This window comes from Lonchura striata, chromosome 8 (assembly GCF_046129695.1).
Source record: "Lonchura striata isolate bLonStr1 chromosome 8, bLonStr1.mat, whole genome shotgun sequence".
Classification (NCBI taxonomy): Eukaryota; Metazoa; Chordata; class Aves; order Passeriformes; family Estrildidae; genus Lonchura; species Lonchura striata.
This window is the reverse complement of record NC_134610.1, coordinates 1,777,807-1,803,090: the sequence shown is the minus strand read 5'-3', so window position 1 is coordinate 1,803,090 and position 25,284 is coordinate 1,777,807. Positions and strand designations below refer to the sequence as shown.

At 44.2% G+C, this 25,284-nt stretch overlaps 2 protein-coding genes across 17 annotated transcripts in view; one reads left to right on the top strand and one right to left on the bottom strand.

Moving 5' to 3' along the window:
- The window catches only part of RIF1 (replication timing regulatory factor 1), a 30,063-nt gene extending 7,975 nt beyond the window's left edge, over window positions 1-22,088 (top strand). The window contains exons 9-35 of one of the 3 annotated variants that reach the window (XM_077784886.1): window positions 928-1,079; window positions 1,740-1,857; window positions 2,968-3,141; window positions 3,369-3,479; window positions 3,716-3,778; window positions 4,423-4,523; window positions 5,081-5,167; window positions 5,967-6,040; window positions 6,592-6,772; window positions 6,867-6,974; window positions 7,226-7,375; window positions 8,651-8,750; window positions 9,410-9,674; window positions 11,656-11,698; window positions 12,006-12,208; window positions 12,912-13,011; window positions 13,354-13,497; window positions 13,852-13,967; window positions 14,637-14,726; window positions 14,802-14,856; window positions 15,467-18,190; window positions 18,551-18,682; window positions 18,976-19,053; window positions 19,149-19,264; window positions 19,555-19,708; window positions 19,964-20,072; window positions 20,727-22,088. In XM_077784886.1, the coding sequence (XP_077641012.1) occupies window positions 928-1,079; window positions 1,740-1,857; window positions 2,968-3,141; window positions 3,369-3,479; window positions 3,716-3,778; window positions 4,423-4,523; window positions 5,081-5,167; window positions 5,967-6,040; window positions 6,592-6,772; window positions 6,867-6,974; window positions 7,226-7,375; window positions 8,651-8,750; window positions 9,410-9,674; window positions 11,656-11,698; window positions 12,006-12,208; window positions 12,912-13,011; window positions 13,354-13,497; window positions 13,852-13,967; window positions 14,637-14,726; window positions 14,802-14,856; window positions 15,467-18,190; window positions 18,551-18,682; window positions 18,976-19,053; window positions 19,149-19,264; window positions 19,555-19,708; window positions 19,964-20,072; window positions 20,727-20,947 (5,969 nt within the window). In that variant the 3' untranslated portion in view covers window positions 20,948-22,088. Of the gene's footprint in view, window positions 1-927; window positions 1,080-1,739; window positions 1,858-2,967; window positions 3,142-3,368; window positions 3,480-3,715; window positions 3,779-4,422; window positions 4,524-5,080; window positions 5,168-5,966; window positions 6,041-6,591; window positions 6,773-6,866; window positions 6,975-7,225; window positions 7,376-8,650; window positions 8,751-9,409; window positions 9,675-11,655; window positions 11,699-12,005; window positions 12,209-12,911; window positions 13,012-13,353; window positions 13,498-13,824; window positions 13,968-14,636; window positions 14,727-14,801; window positions 14,857-15,466; window positions 18,191-18,550; window positions 18,683-18,975; window positions 19,054-19,148; window positions 19,265-19,554; window positions 19,709-19,963; window positions 20,073-20,726 lie in introns of all 3 variants that reach the window. The other 2 variants (XM_077784885.1, XM_077784887.1) reach the window with 2 other exon arrangements.
- A 1,613-nt stretch (window positions 22,089-23,701) lies between these two features.
- The window catches only part of NEB (nebulin), a 104,725-nt gene continuing 103,142 nt past the window's right edge, over window positions 23,702-25,284 (bottom strand). For 11 of the 14 annotated variants that reach the window (XM_077784870.1, XM_077784871.1, XM_077784874.1 and 8 more), the window contains one exon: window positions 23,703-24,169. In XM_077784870.1, the coding sequence (XP_077640996.1) occupies window positions 23,996-24,169 (174 nt within the window). In that variant the 3' untranslated portion in view covers window positions 23,703-23,995. Of the gene's footprint in view, window positions 24,170-25,284 lie in introns of all 14 variants that reach the window. The other 3 variants (XM_077784883.1, XM_077784880.1, XM_077784882.1) reach the window with 1 other exon arrangement.

Genomic DNA, 25,284 nt, shown 5'->3' with positions numbered 1-25,284 from the left:
GAGTCATACACAACTGGAAGAATATACGTACTGGAATATAGACTTTAATATGTAAATACATAATATTTGATAATACATAACTGGAAAAATAATCTGTCAGTGGTCAATGCATTATTTTTGTACCACTGGATAGCCACGTAATGGTGCAGGAAAATTCATTGTATGCATAGCTAAAATTCAAATTTTTGTTGCTTTTTTCCTTGTTTTCTTTTCTTTTTGAGGCAAGGTGATAGTTTGATCATTTGTTCTATCCTAGTTGTTCTGCTGTGAATGCTAGAAATAGAATAAAGCTAGTAAATTGTGTTTTGTAGTGCTATAAATGATCCAAACAGTAGTGAAACAGAGAATAAAACATTCTGTATATTTTATTTTGGATGGTATAGCTTAACTGGAGGAAGGCAACACTTCAAGATTCCAGAGGTGTTTAAGCAAAAAGTTGTTTTAAAGGTGTAACTTGAATCTGGACAAGTTTTTCATGTACCTTGTGTTAAAATACAATGTTTTTTACCTTGACTGTGCTTCTCTGTGTTGTGAAGGGAAAACTCAGTGTTTGGTTTTCCTGTCCCTGGAGCAGATGGGACCTAACAGAGCAAGCAAAAGGGAATTTCTTCTGTTTATCACAGAATCCCAAAGTGGGTCAGGTTGAGTCCAGCCTCCCCCCTCCAGTGGGGTCAGGTTGGAATGCAGAAAATTAAATTTCAGTCTTTGTATTGAAAAGAAATACTTGATTTTTACAGAGTTTCTTTAAGCAATAATTAGAGCAGTAAGAGACTCTGAAAGGTTGGTGTGGTTGAGTTTTGCAAATTGCTGTTAATTGAATTTGAAGCTAAAAGATACTGGGATAAAAACGTAATGGTTTAATCGAATTTTGCTGAGCTGTGATTCAATAATGTGAATTGTTGAAAATGCACTTTTTGGGTCTCCCAGACATCCTGTGCAGTGCTAAGAGGCTGAAACTGCTGATGCAGCCCCTGAGCTCCATCCACGTGAGGACAGAGGCTCTGGCCCTGACCAAGCTGGAGGTGTGGTGGTACTTGCTGATGAGACTGGGACCTCACCTGCCCTCCAACTTTGAACAGGTAACACAGGTGCCAAGAATCCTGATCCCTGTGCAGCCCAGGCTCCTCTGAGCTCTGGAAAATGTTCCTGCTTCGTCCCTCTCTGCTTTGTTACTGAAATCAAACTCCCTCAAGGAACCAGTTTGTCCTCGTGTGTGACTTACAGACTGTGTAGAAGGGATATTTGGGACTCACAGCCCCAAAACGTTGGAGAGTCTGTGGGAATGTCCTGAGAGCATCTCTGAAAACCTGCCCTGAGTGCAGTCATGGGCTATAAATGTGTTAAATAAAGGCTCTTGTCTCCATTCACCAAGGGAGTGTGGGCTTGGAAAAAGCTGCCATAGGAATACTGGTGACAAGACCATAAATATTTAGGAAGATAGAAAAATGATGCAGGTGTTTCATTTCTAGTCACACTGCAAGTGGAATGGACCTGTTTCTATTCAACACCTGGATTTCCTTAAATTAATCTTCAAGATGGGAGTAAAGGGAGGGGAAAGTATTTTCTTAGGCTTATTAAAATATCCTGCATCCACCAGGAATTTTTGTTTGATTAGACATTTCTAATTCATTCTAAATGCCCAGAAACTCTGCTTTGTGAGCAGCAGCCCAGCCTGTGCTGGTGAGATGAGCTTTTCATGGCTTGCACGTGCTGTAGCTGTTGCTGGGATCCCTTTGCAGGTTTGTGTGCCATTAATCCAAAGCACCCTGAGTGTGGATCCTGCTGCTGCATTCCCAGGAACGCCCTCACGGCCAAACAACCCCAGCCTGGGCTCAGCACCCCCTGGGCAGAAATCAGGTACTGAAACATCCACCTGTGGGAATTTCCAGCTCCATTTCACATGCAGAGACTCCTTCTCTTTGTCATCTTCTTTTTCATTCAAAATCCTTGTTATTCAGAGCAGTGATTTTTCTGCATGGTCACTGCATGATTTGTATTGGGAAAGTGAGGCGGTTGCAGTCATTATTTAAAGTTTAAAAAGTTGTGCCAATCAAAGTTTGAAGATCAGTTTTAATGTCCTGAATTGTGTTCTGTGTTGCAAGGGAGCTCTGGTTTGAAATCTTATTTTTTCATCTGTGAGTGCATGTGCTATTTCTATGTGCCCTTTTATTTCTGTAGCATTTTTAGTTTCTGCCTGAACAGTGGAGAACCTTGGGATGATTTGGGTTGGAAAGGACCTTAAAGCTCATCCAGGGACACCTTCCACTATCCCAGGCCCTGTCCAGCCTGGGCCCTCCCAGGGATGGGCACATCCTCCCAGCCAGGAATTCCTTCCCAATATCCCACCTTACCCTGCCCAGTGATGATGATCATCAGGAATTTTAATACTTTAACCACATGTGAAAACACATCTATTTGAGCTTTATATCCAAATATCCAGTAAAGAACTCCTGGTTTTTCTTCCCTTTCTGGAAGCCTGGCATCCGTGGTTTGTGCCATCCAGTTGTGCTGTAATCAGGAGCCTCAGGGATCCTGTATTTGGGGAGTTTCCTGTTTTCCCTTCTTAAAAAAATTTCATCTTAATTCTGTGAGATCACAGCTGAGTTGGTCAAAATATTTTGCCAAGACCTCTTAAATTTGTGTTCCGGGTGACAATTTCCAGTAGAAACTGCTTTATAGCAGCGGATTTATACAAGTGTTCCTTGGTTGTGTAACCACAGCTTCCAGGAGATTTGTATGGCCAAAATAAAATTTGGCATTCCAAAATTTACAATTTTGGGACAGATATTTAAAATACTGAGAAAAATATGGCTGTGATAACAAACCCCAGTTATCTGAGAAACCTGCCTGTCAGAGATGCCTTCCAGCCAGCAGCAAGCACTCCATGATTTGTCCTTTTCCTGGGGAATTTGGGGCTTTTGCCTGGAATTTCTGTGATTTTTCCCTGATTTCTGTGCCCTCCCTCAGGTCCTTTCCTGTTTGTGAGCCCGGGCACACCCAGGATGGGCCTGAACAGCAGCACAGCAGGAGCACTGCTCTTCCCTTCCATCCAGCTCCTGGGCATGGAAATGCTGCTCCACTTCCTCATGGGACCACAAGTTGTGGATTTTGCTAAGCAAAACAAGCTCGTGCTTAGCTTAGGTATGTGAGTTTTACATCTATATTTAATTGTAAAAAATATACTTGTGTAATCTCAAATCTTGTATGTTAAAATGAAATTATATAAGCTTTTACGTGTTGTCAGCTTTAAGATATTTGTATGTTCAAAATGCTGTGAATACACAAATACTTGATTATTTTTAAGGCTTCTTTTCCCAGTAAACTGCAAAGTTAACAGGTTTATGGAATGTGTTTTTTTGTTCTTGTAGAGCCTCTCCAGTACCCACTGATCAGTAGCCCTTCTTTTTTTTGTAAGCATGCCAGCACTCTGATAAATGCTGTTCAGGATGGCTTTATTGCAATTGGAAAAGAAGTTCCTGGTAAGAATTCAGTGGTGAAATTGCAACATTTTCTGGGAAATCAAGTGGGCAGGGGAAACAGAATCAACACTTTGGGTGAAGTCCTGATGTTACAAAAAGTAGAACTGGTCTGACTTGCATTGAAATTTGAGCTTTGGCTTAAATCAAAATCTGTTCTTTAGCATAATTTGTATTTTAGCTGCAGTTTTGTTGAATGTTTTTATTGCAAACTGAATAAAACCATTGTTGCTTTGCAGATTGTTTGCTGAATGTTATCTGGAAGGACATAAATGCATATGTGAAAACAGCAATTGAAGCAGGTAAAAAGGGTAATTTTCTTTAATTTGGCATTGCTCACCAGTCAGAGGTGGTTTATTTTTAAACTAGGCCAGAAATTGTTGATTGTTCACTGCTTGGGTTTAGTATGAATCAATAATTCTGTTTTATTTTAAAGCATTTCAAAAGAAGAACAACCCCTCCTCCAGCCTTCAGTACTGCGGAATGGAGACGAAAATGAACGCTTTTGACATTTTTCTTCATTGAAATTCTGTTCCATAGGAAACTGTAGAGTCTGCAGATGTATAAAAGTTGATTTCTGTTTTAAAAATGCCCTTTATCCAAAGAAAGTCCAGAATATGCTTAATAATGCAAACTTTTTTATTGAAAACTCAAACAGAACATGAAGAAGCATTCTTTGGATGAATACAAAATTCCACAACTTTAATGTATCAAAATTCCAACTCTTAATGAAACAAAGGTGTTCCCATTTCCTAATTAAACTTGAAGGTTTTTTATTTAAACTTCAAAATTTCATTTCTGTTATGAGCAAAACAGATGCTTGAATCTCTGAAGGATTTGGTAAATTTTTCCAAATTTCCACGTAATTTTTTTGCTTTTTGCACTAAGATTCTGAATGCTGCTCAGAGTGACCATTGTGCTCTGACTGGAAATATTTTTATTGCAGGAAATAAGAAAGAGAAGCAAGGCTCAGAAATACTGACCATGTTACTGCAGGCCTTAAAAAACACCGTGAGATCCAATTCCCTGCCCGTGCAGAAAATCCTGGTAAGTTCTGCTGGAAAAGCATTTTTGGGTGCAGAATTGGGTTCGTGGTTCTCCTGTGCCTCAAAAACACCTTGGACACATTCTACATGGACTTTTTTCTTATTTTTTTAACTGAAGGGAATTGTTTCAGTTTTGCTTTTTTTCGGGTGATTTCTGTCTTTTTGGGGGGAAGGTTTTGGAGTGGTTTGGGTTTTTTTTGGGTTTTTTTTGGTGATTTTTTTTTGGGGGGGGGAGTCTTGTAATTTTTTTCTTAAATTTTTTGTAATTTTGGTGGTGTTTTGGTAATTTTTTGTATTTCAGGGTGTTTTTTTGTAATTTTTGTATTTTGGGGGTATTTTTTTTATATTTTGGGGTTTTTTTGTTGGTTTTTTTGTGGATTTTGGTGTCTTTTTTTCCCCTCCCTCTTTTTTTTGTCTCCCTCTCTTTTTTTTGTCTCCCTTTCTCATTTTTTTTTGTCTCCCTTATATTTTATTTTTATTTTATTATATTTTGCTTGAAAGATTTGAACCCTCAGAAAAAATATATTTAAATATATTTTTTTTCTCTTTCCTGCTTAGTCACTCATTGATATCACTGTCAAGGAGTTGCCTCCAAAAGTATTGGGATCTCCAGCTTATCAGGTTGCTGATATGGATCTTTTAAATGTAAGTTTGAATTAATTCTGGGACTTCATTAATGCTGAAAGTTATTGGGAAGTCAAATTATTTCAAAGTGCAGACTTTGCTTGCAGGCCTCACTTCTGTGGAATAATTTAATTGTGTCTAATTAATGAAATTGCTGCACAAAAAGGGCTGATATTGATTAGTGGATATCGTGCTCTGTGTGCTGCATGAGAAAGAGGGAACAGATAAAATATTTAGTCAACAATCACAAAAAAAGCTGTGAAAAAAGTCTGAAATGCTGCTGAATTTTGGGTTTTTTTAGGGAGGAGCAGACTGAGTGGGAGGGGGTGTGCTCCTCGTTGAAGTTTTAATTAGCAGATATTAAATACAGTTTGTTAAATACTCTCAATATTAGCAAAGCTGAAATATTTCTGATAGATTTGAACAGAAGTTGCCCAAAAGATCTCTTGCTGTAACCTGGAAATGAGCAAATCCCAGGATCTGGCAGCATCTAAGGCTTCCAGTTTGCCCTCTTCTTTTGATGTTGAAGTGTTAGAATTGACAATTTTGGTGTGAATTTCTGGCTAACAACAGTAACAAGAATTGTGAATATTTGGCTAACAACAGTAACAAGAATTGTGAATTTCTGGCTAACAACAGTAACAAGAATTGTGAATTTCTGGCTAACAACAGTAACAAGAATTGTGAATTTCTGGCTAACAACAGTAACAAGAATTGTGAATTTCTGGCTAACAACAGTAACAAGAATTGTGAATTTCTGGCTAACAACAGTAACAAGAATTGTGAATTTCTGTTTTAACCTCTCCCATTTCTCTTCCAGGGAACTCCAGCTCTGTTCCTGATCCAGCTGCCCTTCCACAACAATCTCCTGGAATGTTGTGTGACAGATGAGAGGTACCTGGAGCTTTGAGCATCCCTGGGAAAACACCACACCATTTTTATTTATACCCCTCTTGCAGGAATGTGCCCCTGTTGATGGAGTAAACAAGTTACCCTTTGTGTCCTTAAAAAGGAAAAAAGCCCAGAACTTTCTCTCCTCAATTTGGTTAAAAGACACCTCATAGCACCTTGGGGATTTCACTTCAAACTTAAGGATAGCTAATTAGACAAGAGACAAAAAGTCCTGCCTAAGCAACTCCCTAGAAAAAGAGAAAAAAAGAAGTAATCACTTTTATGAAGTGGTTTATCAAGAGCAAGAACCTCATGCCCTGGCTGGGCTTATCTCTGTAAAGAGCTTTTTTATTTTGCCTTTTATTAAAACTTTTTGTTTCCAACACTGTCACAGGAGCCATCCTGCCTCTTTTATGCCACTGAGGTAGCTGAGCTGTCAAGGGTATGATGCTTATCTCTGAGAGCTTGTAAGACCTGGCTTAAAGAGAAAAAGCATTACCCTCTCAGCTGGGAAAAAGCCAGCTCTCTCTCACCTGTGGAATTTCCTTCCCCAGATTCTTTGGGATCCTGGAATCCCTGGTGGGTGCTGCCCTGTCTGGGCCCACCTCTGCCCTGGCGTTCAGTGAGTCTGTGCTGGGTGTCATTGACCAGAGTGCAGAGCAGGTGGGCAGCAAGGAGCACCTCTGGAGAATGTGGAGTATTGTTGTTCATCCTCTGACTGAGTGGATTAATCAGGTAATTAATTCATTAATCAGTGAATTTGGTTCTCTTCCCCACACTCCCACGGGAATGAATCATATTAAACCATAAAACTCTTTTCTTGTTGCAGAATAATGAGGTGAACCAGGGGGATGCCCTGGAACACAACTTCAATGCTGTCTACAGTGCTTTGTTGCTGCCAGTATCCCACATTTTTTCCACTCAGGGATTCCCACAGGTAACAGCAAATGAATCAGATTAATTCAAAACAATGTGAGATTTATAAAATCCCTGAACTCTCAGAGCTGACTTTGGGTTCAGTCTGCTGGGTTTTGGATTCAGTACAACGCCATGGATTTAAGACCCTAAACCTCCAGCTTAAAACCCTGAAGAATTCCCCAAGTTTTGACAGAAATAAAAAACCACAAAGCAAGTTTTTCTCTGTGCACAGATATTGATATTTACCAACTTTTTGTCTCTCTGTTAAAGCCAACTCTGAAATCCTTGCTGCGCTCTTGGTCTGACCTGTATCGAGCTTTTGCTCGCTGTGCTGCTCTGGTGGCAACAGCAGAAGAAAACCTGTGCTGTGAAGAACTTTGTGCCAAAATAATATCTGGGCTAGAAGGTGAAACTCCAGTAGTGAGTATAAAACTGATCATTTAGCAGATCTCTTCTTAATTAGGTTTTTTAATTAATTTACAATGTGTGTTGTAAATTCTAATCTGGTGATTTCTGTAGTGTGAAGTGGCTCAGGTGAGAAGCTTTAAAACTTCTTTACTGACAGGAGTTGGTAGAGAAATGAAAAAAGGGAATAAAAATAACTATAAAGGTTGCACATTCAAATAGTTAAGCAGATTTTAGATATGTCTTCTAATTAATTAATAATTTTTAATAATGGTTAATGAGCGTCATTGTGGTGGTAATTTGGGTTTGTCCAGGTGAAGTGTGTTTATAAATTCCACAAACCCAGGCAATGCCATTGGGAAGGAGGAACATGGAACCATCAGCCTTGTACACTAAAAATTAAGGATTTTACTCCTAAAGCTGTATAAAAGAGAGATTTTGAAAGAATCAGTGTTTTTGTTACCTAAATTGCCTATTCCCAAACTCACACCACAAGGGGAAGGGGATGAACATTTAGTTTGGTATAAAATCCTTGAAGCATGAAGTTCACTTTAAAAAAAAATATTGTGAAAAACACAAATAAAATGGAATTTAAAAACCTGTAATTGAGAGCATTGCATCATTGTAACCTTGGATGCTGCTGTATCCTGATAAATAAGTGATAAATATCATAAATATCACTTAAAAATCAGTAATTACTAAACAAGACAATAAATGAGAAGAAATATTGGAGCTTCTTTTAGCTCACAATGTCAGTGTTCCTTTTAGAGCAAGTTTGACCATATTTAGGAAAATTTGGATGGATTGAGAGGATAAAAAACCAGCTTTGATCATCTTTTCTATGCACAAAAAATGATTTGTACTTTGACTATTAATGGCAACTGTAATGACTTTTCTGGCAACCAGGCTTTGTCCTTGAGCACACAGTGAGCCTTGAACCTTAATTTTATTGATTTATCCTAAATGTGACCCCTTCTGCCTACCACTGTTTGCTGCTTTAGGCACTGTTTATGTTAATTATTAGATTAATTATTTTAAATTAATTATTAGAAAGCCCATCCTCAGTGTAAATGTGTATTTAAAATGGAATTTTATCAGTCTGACCTGATCATGCAGAACAGCTTCACCCATCTTTAATTAAAAGTTCTTTCTTTGCTATCCCAAATACCAAGGGTGGCTTTTTCTGTCATTGTTGATATTTTGCTGCTTGATTTTTGTTGCTTGACTTCTGGTTTTGCTGGTTGGTTTTTAGGTTTTGCTGATTGAATTTTCTTTCTGTTTCCTCCTCAGGTGTTTCCCATGCTGGAAGGTCTCACCCACCTTGTGTCAGTCATGGTTGACTGCATCAACTTTGCACCCTATGGCACTAAATTCCAGCCCAAAAACAGATGTAAGGAAATCCTTAAATTTTGGGGTTTCTGTGTGTGGCTTTGAGAGTTGGTTAAAAATTAGAGTTTAGCAGAAGACACAGGGTCATTGTGTATAAAATATTCTCTGTGTCCTATTCCCACTTAAACTGTTAAAGCTGAAGAAATAATTTCCAAAAAAGCATAATTCAGTAAAAAAGTAGTTGAAGTTTACTTGCCCCATGGGAATTTGTTAAAATGGTCCATGGGAATTTGTTAAAGTGGTGAAATGCAGTGATGGGCTGCTGAAGGAATGAAATGCTTTAATTGGGAATATTGATGAGGAAGAACATAATGTAAACTTGACTTCCAAATAAATAAATTAATAACAATTATATTTCACCTTCCCTCCTGTTCACTGTTCCAAAATTTGTTCTATCTGAGGAGTGGTGGTTTATTTTTGAGTAGCCATTAAAACCTTAAAAGCAGAGTCTGACCAGCCAGAAATAGAAATAAGAAGAATAGAAATCAGATAAAATCATGCACTAAAAATGTGTTTTAAGTTGTTAAATCAGTTTTTAAACTTGTATATAGATTTAGTTTGGGAACAGAGTTCTTCTTTCATCATACTCAATGTTCAGCTTGTTTTTTTGATGTCGCTGAAGGAAAAAACCCAATTTTTACCTGCCTCTTTGCCCATCAGCCCCGCAGACTCCCACGGACTGGGCTAAGAAGAAGAAGGAGCCCCTTGGCAAGCTGAGCTCTCTGTTGAAGCTGCTGCTGCTGCTGCTGAACTCCTTCCACGAGCTGGGCAGCTCGGAGCTGCAGGCAGAGCCGCTGGGCGCCCTGGGGCTGGCCCTGCTGGCCGCCCTGCACGCCCTGCTCAGCCGCATCTCGCTGCCCTCGCTCCTCGGCACCACCCTGGCCACCTTCTCCCAGCCCTTGGCAGTCTTCTATGAGAAAACCCAGTCAGTGTTCCAAGGAACGGGGGCTGCAGTTGGGTGGGACAAAGCTGCAGTTGGGTGGGACAAAGCTGCAGTTGGGTGGGACAAAGCTGCAGTTGGGTGGGATGATAAAAGCTCCGCGTTTTCAATTTTCGTCTCTTCGGTGTCGCTGTTGGACACAAAATCAGCACACAGAGCTTGGGAAGTTCCAAAGAGAAAAGAGCCAGTTTTATTCCAACATCTGTAATAAAATAATCCTGAATCCTGATAAATAAGTGATAAATACCGCTTAAAAATCAGTAATTACTAAACAAGACAATTTAAAAGTTCACTGAGACGTTATATTGCAGCTTCTTTTAGCTCACAATATCAGTGTTACTTTTAAAGCAAGTTTGACCATATTTAGGAAAATTTGGATGGATTGAGAGGAGGAAAAGCAGCTTTGATAATCTTTTCTATGCACAAAAAATTATTTTTGCTTTGACTGTTAATGGCAACTTAATTGTTGTGCCTGGATTGACTTTTCTGGCAACGAGGCTCTGTCCTTGAGCACACAGTGAGCCTTGAACCTTAATTTTATTGATTTCTCCTAAATGTGACCTCTTCTCCCACTGTTTGCTGCTTTAGGCACTGTCTATGTTAATTATTAGAGTGGGAAGCCCATCCTCAGTGTAAATGTGTATTTAAAATGGAATTTTTATCAATCTGACCTGATCATGCAGAACAACTTGAGCCACCTTTAATTAAAAGTTGTTTTTTTGCTGTACCCAACACCGGGGTGGTTTTTTCTGTCATTGTTGCTCTTTTGCTGCTTGATTTTTGTTTCTTCTGCTTGATTTTTGTTTCTGGTGGATTGGAGGCTGGAATTACCACCTCTCCAACCACACTACTCCAAAGATTAATCAATCATTCCTTTCCACAGAGAAATCTGTAAATATTCTATTTATCCATGAAATTGTGTGGGAACTCTTGACTCTCAAATATGCAAACATGATCTATCAGAAGGCTAAAGAAGTTTAATGAGAACTTTAAAACTTTTAAAATAATTATAAAAGAAAATGTAACACTTTTAAGAATCAGGTCAACACTTCAGAGTGACTCTCTAAGCATCTCTGCAAGGCTCCAAAATTTACTTTCCACCTGCTAGTAATTTGCCCTGCAGTGAAGATATTTATTGATAGAAATAAATACAATTTTAGGAAAAAATAAAATTTGCATTAACTTGTCAAGGAAATTAACAATGATTTCTTGATGTGCACTGAAATCCTGGATGTTTTTAAGCAGAAGGAAATACTGGGACAAACTTTGCTTGGTGCTTTTTTCCTGAGCATTGTTTTCCTTGCATTTATTCATAAAAATGGAGAAATTTTTTTTCTGAGCATCATTCTTTGAAGTTGGATAAATATTTTTGAAGGAAGACATTGGAAGGAAAAAAAAAAAATTTGGGAACTTGGAGGTCACAGGCTTATAAAATGACTTCAAAAAATGGAGTTTGCTCACATTTTTCTGCCTAATTGTACCTAAGGATTTTTTGTACATAGAATATATTTATTTATATGGAATATATTTATTTATTTATATGGAATTGTTTAGTTTATGGAATTGCTTAGTGGTACTTCAGCTTTTTAATGGCAGTATTTCAGCTTTTTAATGCAAATGCTTATGGGGCCTGGGAAATGTGTTTAAGGAGAGCATTTAGAGTGCAATTAGAAGTTAATTTATAAGAAAAGCTTTTATTTTAAATTAAATTTGTACTAATTACCACTGATTTTTCCATTCATTTCTCCTGAAGTTATCATGGCAGTATCCATGGAATTTAAAGAATGATCTGGGAAATTCCATCAGGAAGTTCTTTAATCCCCAACTGAGGCTCATTTCACAAAGTGATTCCATCAAGTTATTCATTAAAACCAGTGTGCAGGGCTGGAATTTATTATGTGTTAAATTTTTATGCTCGGGATAAATGAGACAGCAAAGTAGAAATAATTTAAATTTGTTTTGGCAGGCTCCCTGAGGTACCCAAAGTCTACAGCAACCTGAACAACAAGGTAAATTTGCTACAGAAATCACTGGGCTTGGGGGAGATGTGGGACAGCAGAGTTCTGCTATTTCTCCTGTGTTAAAAAAAAAAAAATAATTAAAAAAATGTGATGAGGGTAGAGATTTTAATTTTTAAATTCTTTTAAATTAAAAAAAATTAAATTCTGGAAGTGAGGAGCACTCAGCTCTGGGACTTGCATGTGATGTGACATTTTGAGCTGCAAAAATAAAGTCGAAAATAAAGGTATAATTCAAAATACAGGAGATTATAGTTGAAGATTCCCGTTCTAAAAGCTGCATTTTGTTTTCCCCGAGTTGGAGAAGCTGCTGGCAGAGATCCTGCAGTGCCTGCAGTGCCACTGCCCGGGCTCCTGTGACTCTGAGCTCCTGCAGCAGCTCAGCCCCGTGCTGTGCGTGGCCTTCCAGCACAGGAGCAAACAGATCCGCCAGCAGAGCGCCCAGCTCTGGAACTGCACCTTTGCCAAGGCCTCCTCCCTCTCCTATCCCGAGCAACTCAAGTAAGAATCTCATTTTTAGCACTGATACCTGCACAGGGGGAGCTCACAAGTTGTGTTGTGCCATTCTGGTTCCTTGTGCCAGCTGGGGCTGCTTTTATTGTGAGCTGCTGCTCTTTTTCGGCACCTTTCCCCTCCCATAAATCTAAATTTTTAATTTTATTTTTTATTATTTTTTGCTGCTGCTCTTTTTCTGCACCTTTCCCCTCCCATAAATCTGAAAAAGAGCAGCAGCAAAAAATAAAAAAAACATTTTCTGCACCTTTCCCTCTCCCATAAATCTGAAAAAGAGCAGCAGCAAAAAAATCAAAAAAACATTTTCTGCACCTTTCCCATAAATCTAAATTTTTTTTTAAAATTTTATTTTTTATTATTTTTTGCTGCTGCTCTTTTTCTGCACCTTTCCCCTCCCATAAATCTGAAAAAGAGCAGCAGCAAAAAATAAAAATACATTTTCTGCACCTTTCCCCCTACATAAAATCTAAAACATTTTTATTTTTTGCTGCTGCTCTTTTTCTGCACTTTTCCCTTTTTCATAAATCTAAAATGTTTTTTTAAATTATTTTTGCTGCTGCTCCTTTTCTGCATTTTCCCTCCTCCCATAAATCTAAATTTTTTTTTTTTTTTTTTTTGCTACTACTCTTTTTGTGCACCTTTCCCCCTCCTATAAATCTAAAATGGTATTTTATTTTTTATTGCTGAGCAGGTCTGTGTTAAGCCAAGCCAAAAAGAAAATCCCTCTGCTGCTGCCTGGTTTTGAAAGCATTGAGTTGTCTGAGGAGTGCAGTGGCCCCTTCTCTGACCTGGTAAATGTTTTGTTGGGATTTCATGGGAATTGTTCAGCAGGGAGTGAAAGGTCAGCTGGGATTTTTAATCTGATTGACCTACAGTGGTGTGTCATGTTTAGGATGATAAACTGCTGAGCTAGCACTGTCAGAAGACTCAGCTGGTTTTTACCACTTCCTGCATAGTAAATTTTGAGTTCTAGGAATTTATTTGAAATATTTAATTTTTTAAGTTGTCCTCTACATAGTTTACAGGAAATTTGTGAGTGTGGGATGGTTTTATTCTAGAAATGAACACAGAGTGGGTTTGTGAGCTTGGGAGTTTCTCCCCACAGTGCATTCAGTGTGGTTTTGTGTGAGCAGATGGAGAATTCCCAGCTGGATGCAAAGATCAGTGGGATGGAGGTGAAGGTGGGACAGAAACGAGATTCAATTCTGGCACAGACGAGTGAACCCAAAAGTGATGGCAAAGACAAGTCCAGCAACGTGCAAGCAACACCTGCCAAGGTGAGGTGTTTCCAGAGAGGAATCAAATCAAATCCAGGATCTTTTCAAGACTTCAGGGATGCTGAAATGTTTTTCTCTCCAGCCTGGGCTGCCCAGCAGAGTCAGAGTTAATATTCCTGTCAGAATTTTTGGGGAGGGGTCAGGCTGGGTGGGAGGGTGGCAGAAAAGAGCCTCAGTCCTCACTCTGTGGAGGCTGTGACGGATTTTTTGGTGGGCTTTGGGGTTGGCAGATCCATCACAGAAATGGGTCATGTCCTTCAGAAATTCCTGATTTTCAGTTCCTCTCTCCTTCCTAACCCAGGATTTGGGATTTTTATCTTTCTGCAGTTAAAATTAGAATTTTCATCTCCTAAGACAACAAGTGAGACACTTCTGGAAGAGGAGAAGTCTGTTGATTTTGTGTTCATTCCTCCAGAAACAAAACCAAGAATATTGACAGAACATCAGAAAGAAGTGCTTAGGTCAAAGAGGTCTGTCATTTATTGCTTTAAACTTAATGTGAAATGTCATTCCTTGAGTAGCTGAGCTTGCCATAACTTAATTCCTGTTTCTCACACCACCATAGGTAATTGATTCATGTTCTCCCATACAAGTTATGAAGTTTAAAGCTAAGAGAGTTCCTTGCTTTGCTGTTTAAAAACAACCAAGTTATTCTTGTAATGGCATTTCCTCTTTGTATTAAATACACTCTCTCTAGTCTGATTGGAGTTTGGGAATTTGGAGTTCAGAGTTTTACTTGGGGGCTGACATGCAGTTTGAAATAAAAGATGTCATTTTTCATAAATCATGGAAATGAAAGGATTGGATAAAACAATCTGAGGAGAGGATTTCTTGAGTCAGCAGCACGTCAGGAATTAGGATATCCCCAAGACTCATCTCAATTGGAGAAGAATCTTTAGAATGATCTCTTTTAATGTGAGAAGATAATATTGGTGTGTTTTCTGTGCTTAGGCAGCAAAAGCAGGGCTTGAGGCAGGAGCTCCTCTGGGATGTGGGGAATTCTTTGCAGAGTGGGATCCCAGTCACAGCTTTGATTCCCCAAAAATAAAGATTTAATGCAGCTGAAAAGAATAGCCTTGGAATAAGGAGACAATAAATTCCAAAGTGGAGTCTGACTCCCGTTCCTGGTGTTGTTCCAGAGCTGACATTCCTGCCATGTACAACAACCTGGATGCCTCCCAGGACACCACCTCATTTTCCCAGTACAGCCAGAGCCAGGAAGATTCTTTGTGAGTAGAAGTTTTGGTCATTTAAGGGTTCTCCTTTGGCAACAGCAATTACTGATTTCAGTAATTCTCTTCTAGGGAAATGCCACCTTCAGTAGAAAATGCCAAAGAAGACCCTGCAAACCAACCTCAGGTAATTTCCCACTGTCTGATGGTGACAAAAATCAGAGTATCTGCAAAAAACATGAGAGGTTTTGTGATTTGTTTTCCATTCTCAACACCAAGTGAGAGAAAATTTAACCTCCTTGCAGAGCTGTGTTCTGCTTTATATAATTTATTCCTTTGGGATTAATTAGAATATCATTTAGGCCAAATCACTGGGTATTTGATTTCAGAATGGGAGGATCTATGTGAGCAGTTTTTGGTCACCCATGTGCCTGTGCTGCCACAGGATTTTACTGGGGTAAAGATTGTAAATCCTGAATTCCTTTTGGGGAGGAATTGCCTGAACAGCTCCTGTGCTGATAGTAGTGCCAGTCAGACCAGGTGCAATACAGCAGAACTTCAAGCATTTTTGGAGTTCTTTGTTTTGGGATGAAATGGTTTTTAAAAGTATCTTTTATAACTCTCAAAACACAGATAATAAATCATTTGAGGGAGGGTGGTTAGAAAAACCTTGTGTGTGTGCTGTTTTCTATTGCACCAGCACTGCAGTTGATGATTGTATTATATTCACAGGACAAGTACAACTATTCCATTTGATTCCTAGGCCAAACCTTTTGCTGTTGATGTTTTTGGGACAGGAGGAAAACGTGGGGAGTGAAGGATGTGGTTCAGAGGAGAGCCCAGCCTGCAGCAGCGAGGGGGAGGCCAAAAAGGATGAGGAGACAGCCGAGATGATCCCAGAGGAGACAGCCGAGATGATCCCAGAGGAGACAGCCGAGATGATCCCAGAGGAGACAGCCGAGATGATCCCAGAGGAGACAGCCAAGATGATCCCAGAGGAAACATCCACTGCAGAGGGATTGGAGACAAGTTCTGTGGAAGCAGCTGCCCAGGAGGCCTCAGCAGGGAAGGAGGACACCTCAGATGTCACCAGCAGCTCAGCCTCCAGTGACATCATCTCTGGCACCCCCCAGCCCGCGAGCCGGCGCCAGTCCTTCATCACCCTGGAGAAATTCGGGTCTGCAGAGAGCAGAGCCTTCAGCCCAGCCCCACTGAGCTCCGTGCCAGAGCTGCCTGGGAGTGCCCCTGAGGCAGCCACGCAGCAGAGCAGCAGCGGCAGCAAGGCTGCTGCTAAGGCAGAGAAATCTGGAGAGGAGGAGAAAAACCCCCCGAAAAACGCCCCGAAAGCCGAGCCCGCCGCGGGGGCTGCGGCCGCCCGCAGGGTGACGCGGCGGCAGAGCCGCCTGGAGCTGCAGGGCAGCAAATCCAAACTCCTGAGCAGGCCAGAGGAATCCCTGGCCCCTGACAGCCTGGAGAGCAGCGCCGAGCTGGGCTCTGCAGGGGAGGATGTGGAGCACATCCTGCTCAACCACTCCCGGGCGCTGCTCTCCACGGAGGCAGACATCCAGAAAGCCGAGGATGCCATCGCAGAAATGGATAAGGCCCGGGGGCTGGACATGGATTCGAAGGAGAACACCCCCCCAGAGAGCAGCAGCAGCTCTGAGCAGGCCCCAGGGGAGGACAGCCAGGTGCCACAAGTGTCCCCTCAGCAGAAGCAGCTGCGGCGCTCCTCCAGGAGACGGACAGACGCTGTGGACAGCTCCTCGGGCAGCCAGGAGAAGGAGGACGGGCTCCCAAAGAGAGACAGGAGGAAAGAGGAGGAGAAGGCTGGGCAGAAGAAGCCGTCCCAGGGGAAAGGTGATGGATCCCAAAAGCACAAAGGAATTCCTGGGAAAACGACAGAAAGCGCAAAAGAGAGCAGCCAGGCTGAGAGAGGGGCAGAGGACTGGAGCTCCAAGGACTCTCCTGCTTGCAGGGGCCTGGATGAGGAGGGCAGCAGGGCTGCCAGGAGGGCAGAGGATTCCCCCAGGCCGGAGGGGGAAGCTCAGGGCAGCCTCAGCACAGCGGGGCAGAAGGTGGAGCGCCCACGCTACCACACCAGGAGATCTTCCCAGGGGTTGCTGTCCAGCATAGAAAACTCCGAGGCTGACACCTCTGAGGGCAAGGAGGAGAGCACAAAGAGGAAAAAAACCATGAAATTGAGGAGTAGAAGCAATTCTCTTGAAGGTAAATTAAAAGAGGGACAGGCGGGGAGCCAGAGCCCTGAGGGATCTGCCCAGGGAGATGAAACTAAGAGTCCCCTGGAGGTCCCTAAAGGTGAGCCTGAGGTCAGCACAGGTGCTGCAGTGCCAGCTGAGCCAGGTGGCCTGGAAAAGCAGGAAATTGCTGCAGCTGCTGGAGAAGCTGTGGGCTCTGGCAGCTCCGAGAATCCAGAGGCTCTGCAGGACAGCAGCGTGGAGCAGCACAAGGGTGATGCATCCATGGAGTCGCTGGGCAGCTCCTGTGTGTCTGAGCAGGATGGGAGAGCAGCAGAGGAGAGCAGAGAGGAGAAGCAAAGCAGCACAGGGGACTGTGCACCTGCAGCAAATGCTCCAGGTGCTGAGCCCTCCTCTCTGCAAAGCCCTGAGTGCCAGAACAAGAGAAGCAAAAGGGTGAAGAAGATCAAGAGCTGTGATTGCTGCTTTAAAAAGCCAAAGCAGCAGGTGACTGACTCAAAGGTGACTGAGACAAAAAAAGAGAAAGCTTCTGAGCTGGAGGAGTCTGAGAGCACCCCAGTTCAGAGCCCTGGGACTGTTTCTGGTCACTCAGATTTGGAGGAGAGCTTGGCCCTGGCTCCGTGTGGGATGAGCACTCCATTGCACCCTCCCAAGGAACCCAACACCTTCAGCTTGGAAAGGCAGGAAATGGATGTGGAAAACCTGCAGGGAAGCAGTGTGGGGGTGGAGGAGGAGACTCCAGAGGGTCCAGCAGCTGAAACCACTGAGTCCATGGAGGAAATAAAGGAACCTCCTGAGCAGAAGGAGCAAACAGAACAGGTTCTGCCTGAGAGTGTTCCTGGGGAGCCCAGGGAGAGCTGCCTGGACTCAGGGGATCAAGAGGAAGAACCAGCAGGTACAGAAAAGGAGGAAATAAATGAAAATGGACAACAGGAGGAGGTGCCTGAGGAGCTGAGCGTTGACAGCAAACCTGAGGAAAAAGAGATGCAGGAGCTAGAAGGAAATCAGGAGGAAAAAGGAGAAGCTGAGAACTCTGCTGGAGAAGCTTGTGTTGTTGCAGATCAAGATACGAAGGTTGAACTGGTGGAAACTGAAATCAAAGTGCCTGAAAACGTGGCCGTGGCAGATGTGGGTGTGGATTCCCCTCTGAAGGTGGAAGGGGATCCCTCGGTGCAGGTGGCTGAAAGCCCCACCAGCCTCCAGGCCCGCTGCACCTGGTCCCCCTCAGCCTCCCCATCCACCAGCATCCTCAAGAGAGGGGTCAAGAGGAGCCAGGAGGACGATTCCCTGTCACCTGCCAATAAGGTATTCCATAGGGAATACCCCAGCTGGGGTGTTCAATTACTGGCTTCTGTTGTGAATAATCTTACAGAAATGGTGAGCTTTGGGTTTGGAACGTGCCAGCACTGGCAGATTTGTGTTGTGAGGGGTTTTATTGTGGAACAGAGCATCCCAGATCACTGCAAAACCAGGAGCAGCATGCTCAGGGCTGTAAATGGAGATTCCTTAGGGAATCCTCACGGTCTGTCCTTGGCTGAAACATTCCCTGGGTTATTCAAGAACTTCAATGATTGCAAACTGATTTTTTTTTGTCTCCTCAGAGTGATTTCACCAAGCTGTGCTGGGTTGAGTTGCCACTCTAAAACCTCCTTCTCTCCTCCTCAGATCCGCCGAGTCTCTTTTGCAAATCCCATTTTTCAGGAGGGCCTGGCAGACGACATCGACAGGAGGAGTCCTGTCATCAGGTCCCATTCCTCACCCTCCTCCAGGAGCCTTAAAATCCTCTCTAACATGCAGGTCAGGGTAAATCCTGTTACAATGTCCTGTGTGTCCCAAGTATCTGTGTACTGATCATAAATAGCATGGTTTGGTGCATGTTTGTAGTCACTTACACACAGTTGTAAGGGCTGAGGATCTGAAGTGTAAGAAACAAAACTGCTTTAGCCTGATTCGTTCTCTGAACTCCAGTGAACTCTGAGGTTTCAGGGGCTAAAATCTCACTATTAACTGAATTCCTACTGTTAACTGAATTCCTACCATTGACTAAATTCTAGCACCCTGAGATATTTTTTTCCTCTTTTTCTATCCAGCACATTACCACTCCAACCAAAGGATTTCTGTCCCCAGGATCTCGTACCCTTAAATTTAAGAGCTCAAAGAAGTGTTTAGTAAGAAGTGCTTTGGTTCATGTTTCTCTTCTATTTTTTTTTCCCTGTATTCAGCGTGTGGCAGTTAATTTAATACTTTGCCTGTGTTATCCCAGATCACAGAAATGGCCAAGGAATCTCTGCCGTGCCTTTCGGAGTTCGTGTACCCGGCCTTGGCTGGCTGCAAAGCCCCTGTGGATGTCATTTTACCTCAGATCACATCCAACATCTGGTCAGTGGCTTCTTGCTTCTGAAGGTGACATTTCAGTAGAAACTGAGCCCTTAGGAACCTATCAAACCACTGTTTTAGCCAGAATTCTTTAAAGGGATTGGGGTTGGTTGAGTGAGGAGGAGACTTAACTATTTTGGCGTTCTTCAAGTACTTTTTTGATGCTTGAAAATCTCCCCAGGGATGGGGAGTTTGTGCAGGGCCAGGAGTTGGATTGATGCTCCTGTGGGTCCCTTCCAGCTCGGGATATTCCCTGACTGTACCAATGACCCCTTTTCCCTCCCCTGCTGCAGTGCCAGGGGCCTGGGGCAGCTCATCCGAGCCAAGAACATCAAAACCGTGGGAGACCTGAGCACTCTGACACCTCTGGAGATCAAAACCCTCCCCATCCGCTCCCCCAAAGTCTCCAATGTCAAAAGAGCTCTGAAAGGATACCACGAGCAACAGGTAAAGTTGAATTTTGGCACCCAGGAAACCAATACTGATCTCATTTACTGCAGGAATTATATTAAAAACAGCACTTTAAAACCCAGTCCCTGCCTGCCTCAGTACCATGAATTCAAGATACACATGACTTGGTTAAGCTGTTATTATTAACAGGAAAAGTGATTGGATTTATTATGAGGATAAAATACAGTTCACAATATAATTTTTTTTTTTTTTTCAATCTGAAAATGTTTTCTCTCCCCAAAAAACACCCAGGTAAAATCTCGAGCGTTGGAGGAAAGCACAGTGCTTGAAGAGGCTGAGAAGCCTGGAAATGACGTGGAGGAGAAATCTCTGAGTGGAGATGAGGAAAAACTTGCAGCAGGTACCTGCTGGTGGCTTTTTGCTTTAGATTTAGAGGGCTCTGCTGTCTTGTCTTCTTTCTCTCCTGGTGGGAACACCTCATCCTTTTTTGTTTTTATTTTGGGTTTAGTTTTCTTCAATCATGAAAAACTCACCCTGAGGAAGGGCAGGGTGAAGTGCCTTTGCTGGGAGTGTTTCCCATGGAATAAATACATGGCAGGCTGCTCAAAGAAGTGATTTTATACAAAACTGTGGCAAGGGCATTTCTGTCTCTCAGGAATTTTCATAGAGGTGCACAGAGAGAAAGAAATGTGCTTGCTGTCACTATAGGACATGTGAAAGCACGTGTGAGCCACTGCTATTGCAAGGTGAAAAAGAGGGAGTTTATTTTCTGACTCCAGCATTTATACTTTTCCAAAGGTGACAGTGGATTGGAGGGTGAATGTGCCACCTCTCCAATGACACTGGACAAATTACTGGTACATTAAATTTCTGTGCCTCTATGGAGGCATGTAAAGCAATAGATTGTTTACAGAAAGTTGAGCGAGAAAGTTCTTTATAAGAACGTAAATTCAGAAACCTTTAGAAAATCTTAGGAATCAAGGCAACAGCTTGCCACACAAAGCCAGCTGGAACTGTGCTTGGCTTTCCCTGCACTTCTCTCCTTTCCTTGCAGATCTGGAGGCTGGCAGCAGCAGCAGCAGCAGCGAGCAGCCCCCTGTGGACCTGCTGGGGCAGATCCAGGCCCTGGCAGCGCAGCTGAGCTCGGAGGAGCTGCAGGGCTACTCTGGCCAGCAGCTGTGTGAGATGCAGGAGCAGCTGCTGGCCATGGCCTCGTGCATCCTGAGGAGCCTGCAGGCCCGCTGGCCCTGCCCGCCCCAGCCGGGCCCCGAGTAGCTGCTCATCCTCAGCAGGAGGAGCTCGGTGCAGCCTCCCCCCTGCCTCCCTCTCTGCTCACTTCCTCCTGCAGTCTGCATTTGGGGCTATATTTGTTAACATCTTCATAAATTTGTTCTCTTTCCTTTTTTTTTGCCTTTTTATTTTCCCCTCTTTCTTTCTTTCTTCCCCCTTTCCTTCTTTCTTCCCCCTCTTTCTTTCTTTCTTCCCCCTCTTTCTTTCTTTCTTCCCCCTCTTTCCTTCTTTCTTCCCTCTCTTTTTTTCTTTTTCTTCCCCGTCTTTCTTTCTTTCTTTCTTTCTTTCTTTCTTTCTTTCTTTCTTTCTTCCCCCTCTTTCTTTCTTTCTTTCTTCCCCCTCTTTCTTTCTTTCTTTTTTCCCCCTCTTTCTTTTTTCCCCCTTTCTTTCTTCCCCTCTTTTTCCCCCCCTTTTTAATTTTTTCTTGTTTTTTGCCTGTATTTGTTGTTGGACTGTTTCCTCCCTGACAGAGGTGTTTTTATGGGATTGCTATGCATCTTTCTTTCAGGCAGTGAAAGAAAACCTGACAAAGCTGTGCAATAGCAAAGACTGTGACAAACCAAACCAACAGAGTAGTTAAATTATTTTTTTTCAAATCCAAAGTGTTCTTACTGCTGCAAACTCCTGCTGTGGGCTGAGAGCTGCCAGCTCTGCCCCTTTGGAGCAGCACGTGTGAGGTAAACTGGGTTAATTCCTTCCAGCAGGAGCCTGGGATTTGTACTGGATCTATTTTTCCATGTATTTTTGTACGACTCAAGCTCAGAGGAAATGTTCTTGTACAGGAGAGAGACTCTGCAGAGCCCCCCAGGCTTTGCCCCATGGCCTTTGCTGGCAGCAGTTGTTTGGGAAGACTTTTTCCATGAGGAAATGATGGATTGGACAAGAGCTCTTTGTATATTGTGTACAGACTCACAGCAGATGTTGGGTAATAATTTATGGAGTTTTAATTGCATGGACTGCGTTGCTGCTTCTTGGAGACCTTCAGCCAGAATTCCAGGTTTTCCCTTTGGAATTCTGATCTGTATATATTGTACTGTAGCTGTCCAGATGGATGTTTATTGAAAGGAACTGCTGCAGGTGGTTTTTGAACTTTTACATGGGCAAATAAAAGAGCAAATAGTTCCCAGTCTTGGTCGTGGCTTCTGGGCTTTTTCTCTCTTCAGCTTCCCTTCAAATTGGATTCCTAAGGCTGAGAGTGACCTGGGAATGTCACAGTGCTGGTGTAAGGTAGGAGCACAGGGACAGGTGGGATGTCTGCAAAAATCTCAGGATTTTTTGCCCTGTTTGTGTCTCGTGGAGAAAAGGGACAGGACAAGCAGCCTGGAGCTGCAAGAGGAAGCTCTGAGGGTTTTGTTGCTTTCCTGAGAAGTTGTTTTGGTTCCAGATCTGCCTCCTTAGGAGGGTTCAGCTTTCCATGGCCTGGGCAGGTCAGGATGTTCCTGACACATGGAAAGGGTTTGAACATTTCCCTTCCAGGCTGCCTCTGCTGGGAATTCCCTCTGGACTCTGAATTCCTCAGGGGTGATGCTACAACCCCTGCTGTTAACTTGGATTTAATCTATGGGGGAGACACAATATCCAGGGATTTTTATTCCCTTCTTTCCTGTGGAGTGGCTGCTACCAGGTGCTGCAGTGGATAAAGCAAAAAGTGATCTTCAAGTGTGGAATAACCCCAGATCTGGGTCCTTCCCTTTTCCAGCACCACAGCATCCAGCCATACTGCAGAAACCTCAGCTTTATTCATCACTAATTTACAAGAAATCACAGCTTTTGCCCCCAGAACAGTTGCAGGAGAAACATTCATGAGAGCTCAGCAAGCAGGAGGAGAGGGGTGGTTGCTTTCCCCTCCCCAGATAAATTGGGTTGAAATACAAAGCTTAAATGGAAAAGGAAGTGAAGAGATTGAAACATTTCAGAACAGCCCAGAAAAATTCTCTCCTTGTGGGAGAACGAATCATAAAATGTGTGTGTTAGTCTTCAGCAGTGGAATTTTGGAGATGTCTTGTAGTGTCTTAGATCATGATGAAACGTTTGAAACTCCAAACATTTGGAAGTGTTTGGCAGCGGGAGAAAGGCAGGATGTGCTTAGAGGTACTTTTGGAAACCTTGTGAAATATTCCAGGTGTGTTTTGCTCTGCAGTTATTTCTGTTGTGGCTGAGGGGACTGGGAGGGCCTGGGGCAGATGTCCCATCCCGGGGGAGGTGTCCCATCCCTGAGGGGACATGTCCCATCCCCAGGAGAGGTGTCCCATCCCTGAAGGGACATGTCCCATCCCCAGGGCAGGTGTCCATCCCTGAGGGGACATGTCCCATCCCCAGGAGAGGTGTCCCATCCCCAGGAGAGGTGTCCCATCCCTGAGGGGACATGTCCAATCCCCAGGAGAGGTGTCCCACCCCCAGGGCAGGTGTCCCATCCCTGAGGGGACATGTCCCATCCCCAGGAGAGGTGTCCCATCCCTGAGGGGAGGTGTCCCATCCCCAGGAGAGGTGTCCCATCCCTGAAGGGACATGTCCCATCCCGGGGGAGGTGTCCCATGCTTGAAGGGACATGTCCCATCCCCAGGGCAGGTGTCCATCCCTGAGGGGACATGTCCCATCCCCAGGGGGAGGTGTCCCATCCCTGAGGGGGCATGTCCCATCCCCAGGGGGAGGTGTCCCATCCCTGAGGGGGCATGTCCCATCCCCAGGAGAGGTGTCCCATCCCCAGGGGGAGGTGTCCCATCCCCAGGAGAGGTGTCCCATCCCTGAGGGGACATGTCCCATCCCCAGGAGAGGTGTCCCATCCCTGAAGGGACATGTCCCATCCCCAGGAGAGGTGTCCCATCCCCAGGAGAGGTGTCCCATCCCTGAGGGGACATGTCCCATCCCCAGGAGAGGTGTCCCATCCCTGAAGGGACATGTCCCATCCCCAGGGGGAGGTGTCCCATCCCCAGGAGAGGTGTCCCATCCCTGAGGGGACATGTCCCATCCCCAGGGCAGTGTCCCATCCCCGGGGGGACACGTCCCAGCCCAGGGACACGTCCCAGGCCGGGCTCACACGGCCTCCACGTAGTTGGCCGGCAGCATGCCGGTCTTGCCGGTTCTCTGCACGGTGCCGTACATCCAGCCCTCGTCGATGGCCTGCACGTTGACGATGGTGTCACCGTCCTTGAAGGACACCTCGTCCGCGTCCGCCGCCGTGTAGTCGTACATGGCCCGGAACGTCTTCTGCAGGGACACAAAGGGACACAAGGGATGTGGTCACACCCTGACATGGCCCGGAATGTCTTCTGAGGGGACATGGTCACACCCTGACATGGCCCAGAACCTCTTCTGAGGGGACATGGTCACACCCTGACATGGCCCAGAACCTCTTCTGCAGGGGCACAAGGGACATGGTCACACCTTGACATGGCCCAGATCCTCTTCTGCAGGGGCACAAGGGACATGGTCACACCCTGACATGGCTCAGAACCTCTTCTGAAGGGACACAAGGGACGTGGTCACACCCTGACATGGCCCGAAACGCCTTCTGCAGGGACACAAGGGACATGGTCAAAGCCTTATAGTGGACACAAGGGACATGGTCACACCCTGACAGAGCTCAGAACCTCTTCTGAAGGGACACAAGGCACATGGTCACGCCCTGACATGGCCTGGAATGTCTTCTACAGGGACACAGGACAGAAGTGACGTGGCCTTACAGGGGGCAGAAGGGACATGGTCACACTCCTGACATGGCCCAGACCCTCTTCACAAGGGACACAAGGGACGTGGTCACACCCTGACATGGGCCACAAGGGATGTGGTCAAACCCTGCTATGGCCCGGAATGTCTTCTGCAGGGACAGAAGGGACATGGTCAGAGCCTTGCAGGGGACAGAATGTCTTCAGGGGCACAAAGGGACGTGGTCAAACCCCAGCAGCCGTAGAGGACAGAAAGGGACACGGTCAAAGTCTGGCACGGCCCTGAAAGTCTTCTGCAGGAGCACCAAGGGACACGGTCAAACCCCAGGGTTGGGGCTGGTGTCACGGCAGGGTCTGGCTGCTCCTTCCAACCTCCTGCTCTGGGTTCTTCTGCCTCCCTGAGCCCCTTGGGCAGCCGAGTGCCACAACCCCGGGGTGTGCTGGTGACACTGAGCCTGAGCAGCGTCCTCACCCCTGGTGGCCTTGGGCACCACCAGCTCCAAGTGTCACCACCTCCCAGCGGTTTTTGGAGGCCGTGCCATTCCCACTGTCCTTTACTCCAGAGGCAATCTTTGATTGAGCACTGCCTCCCACTGCTCAGTTTTCAGGGGCTGAGTAGGAAGAAGAGCTCATTCCCAGTTTCCAGGTGCCCATTCT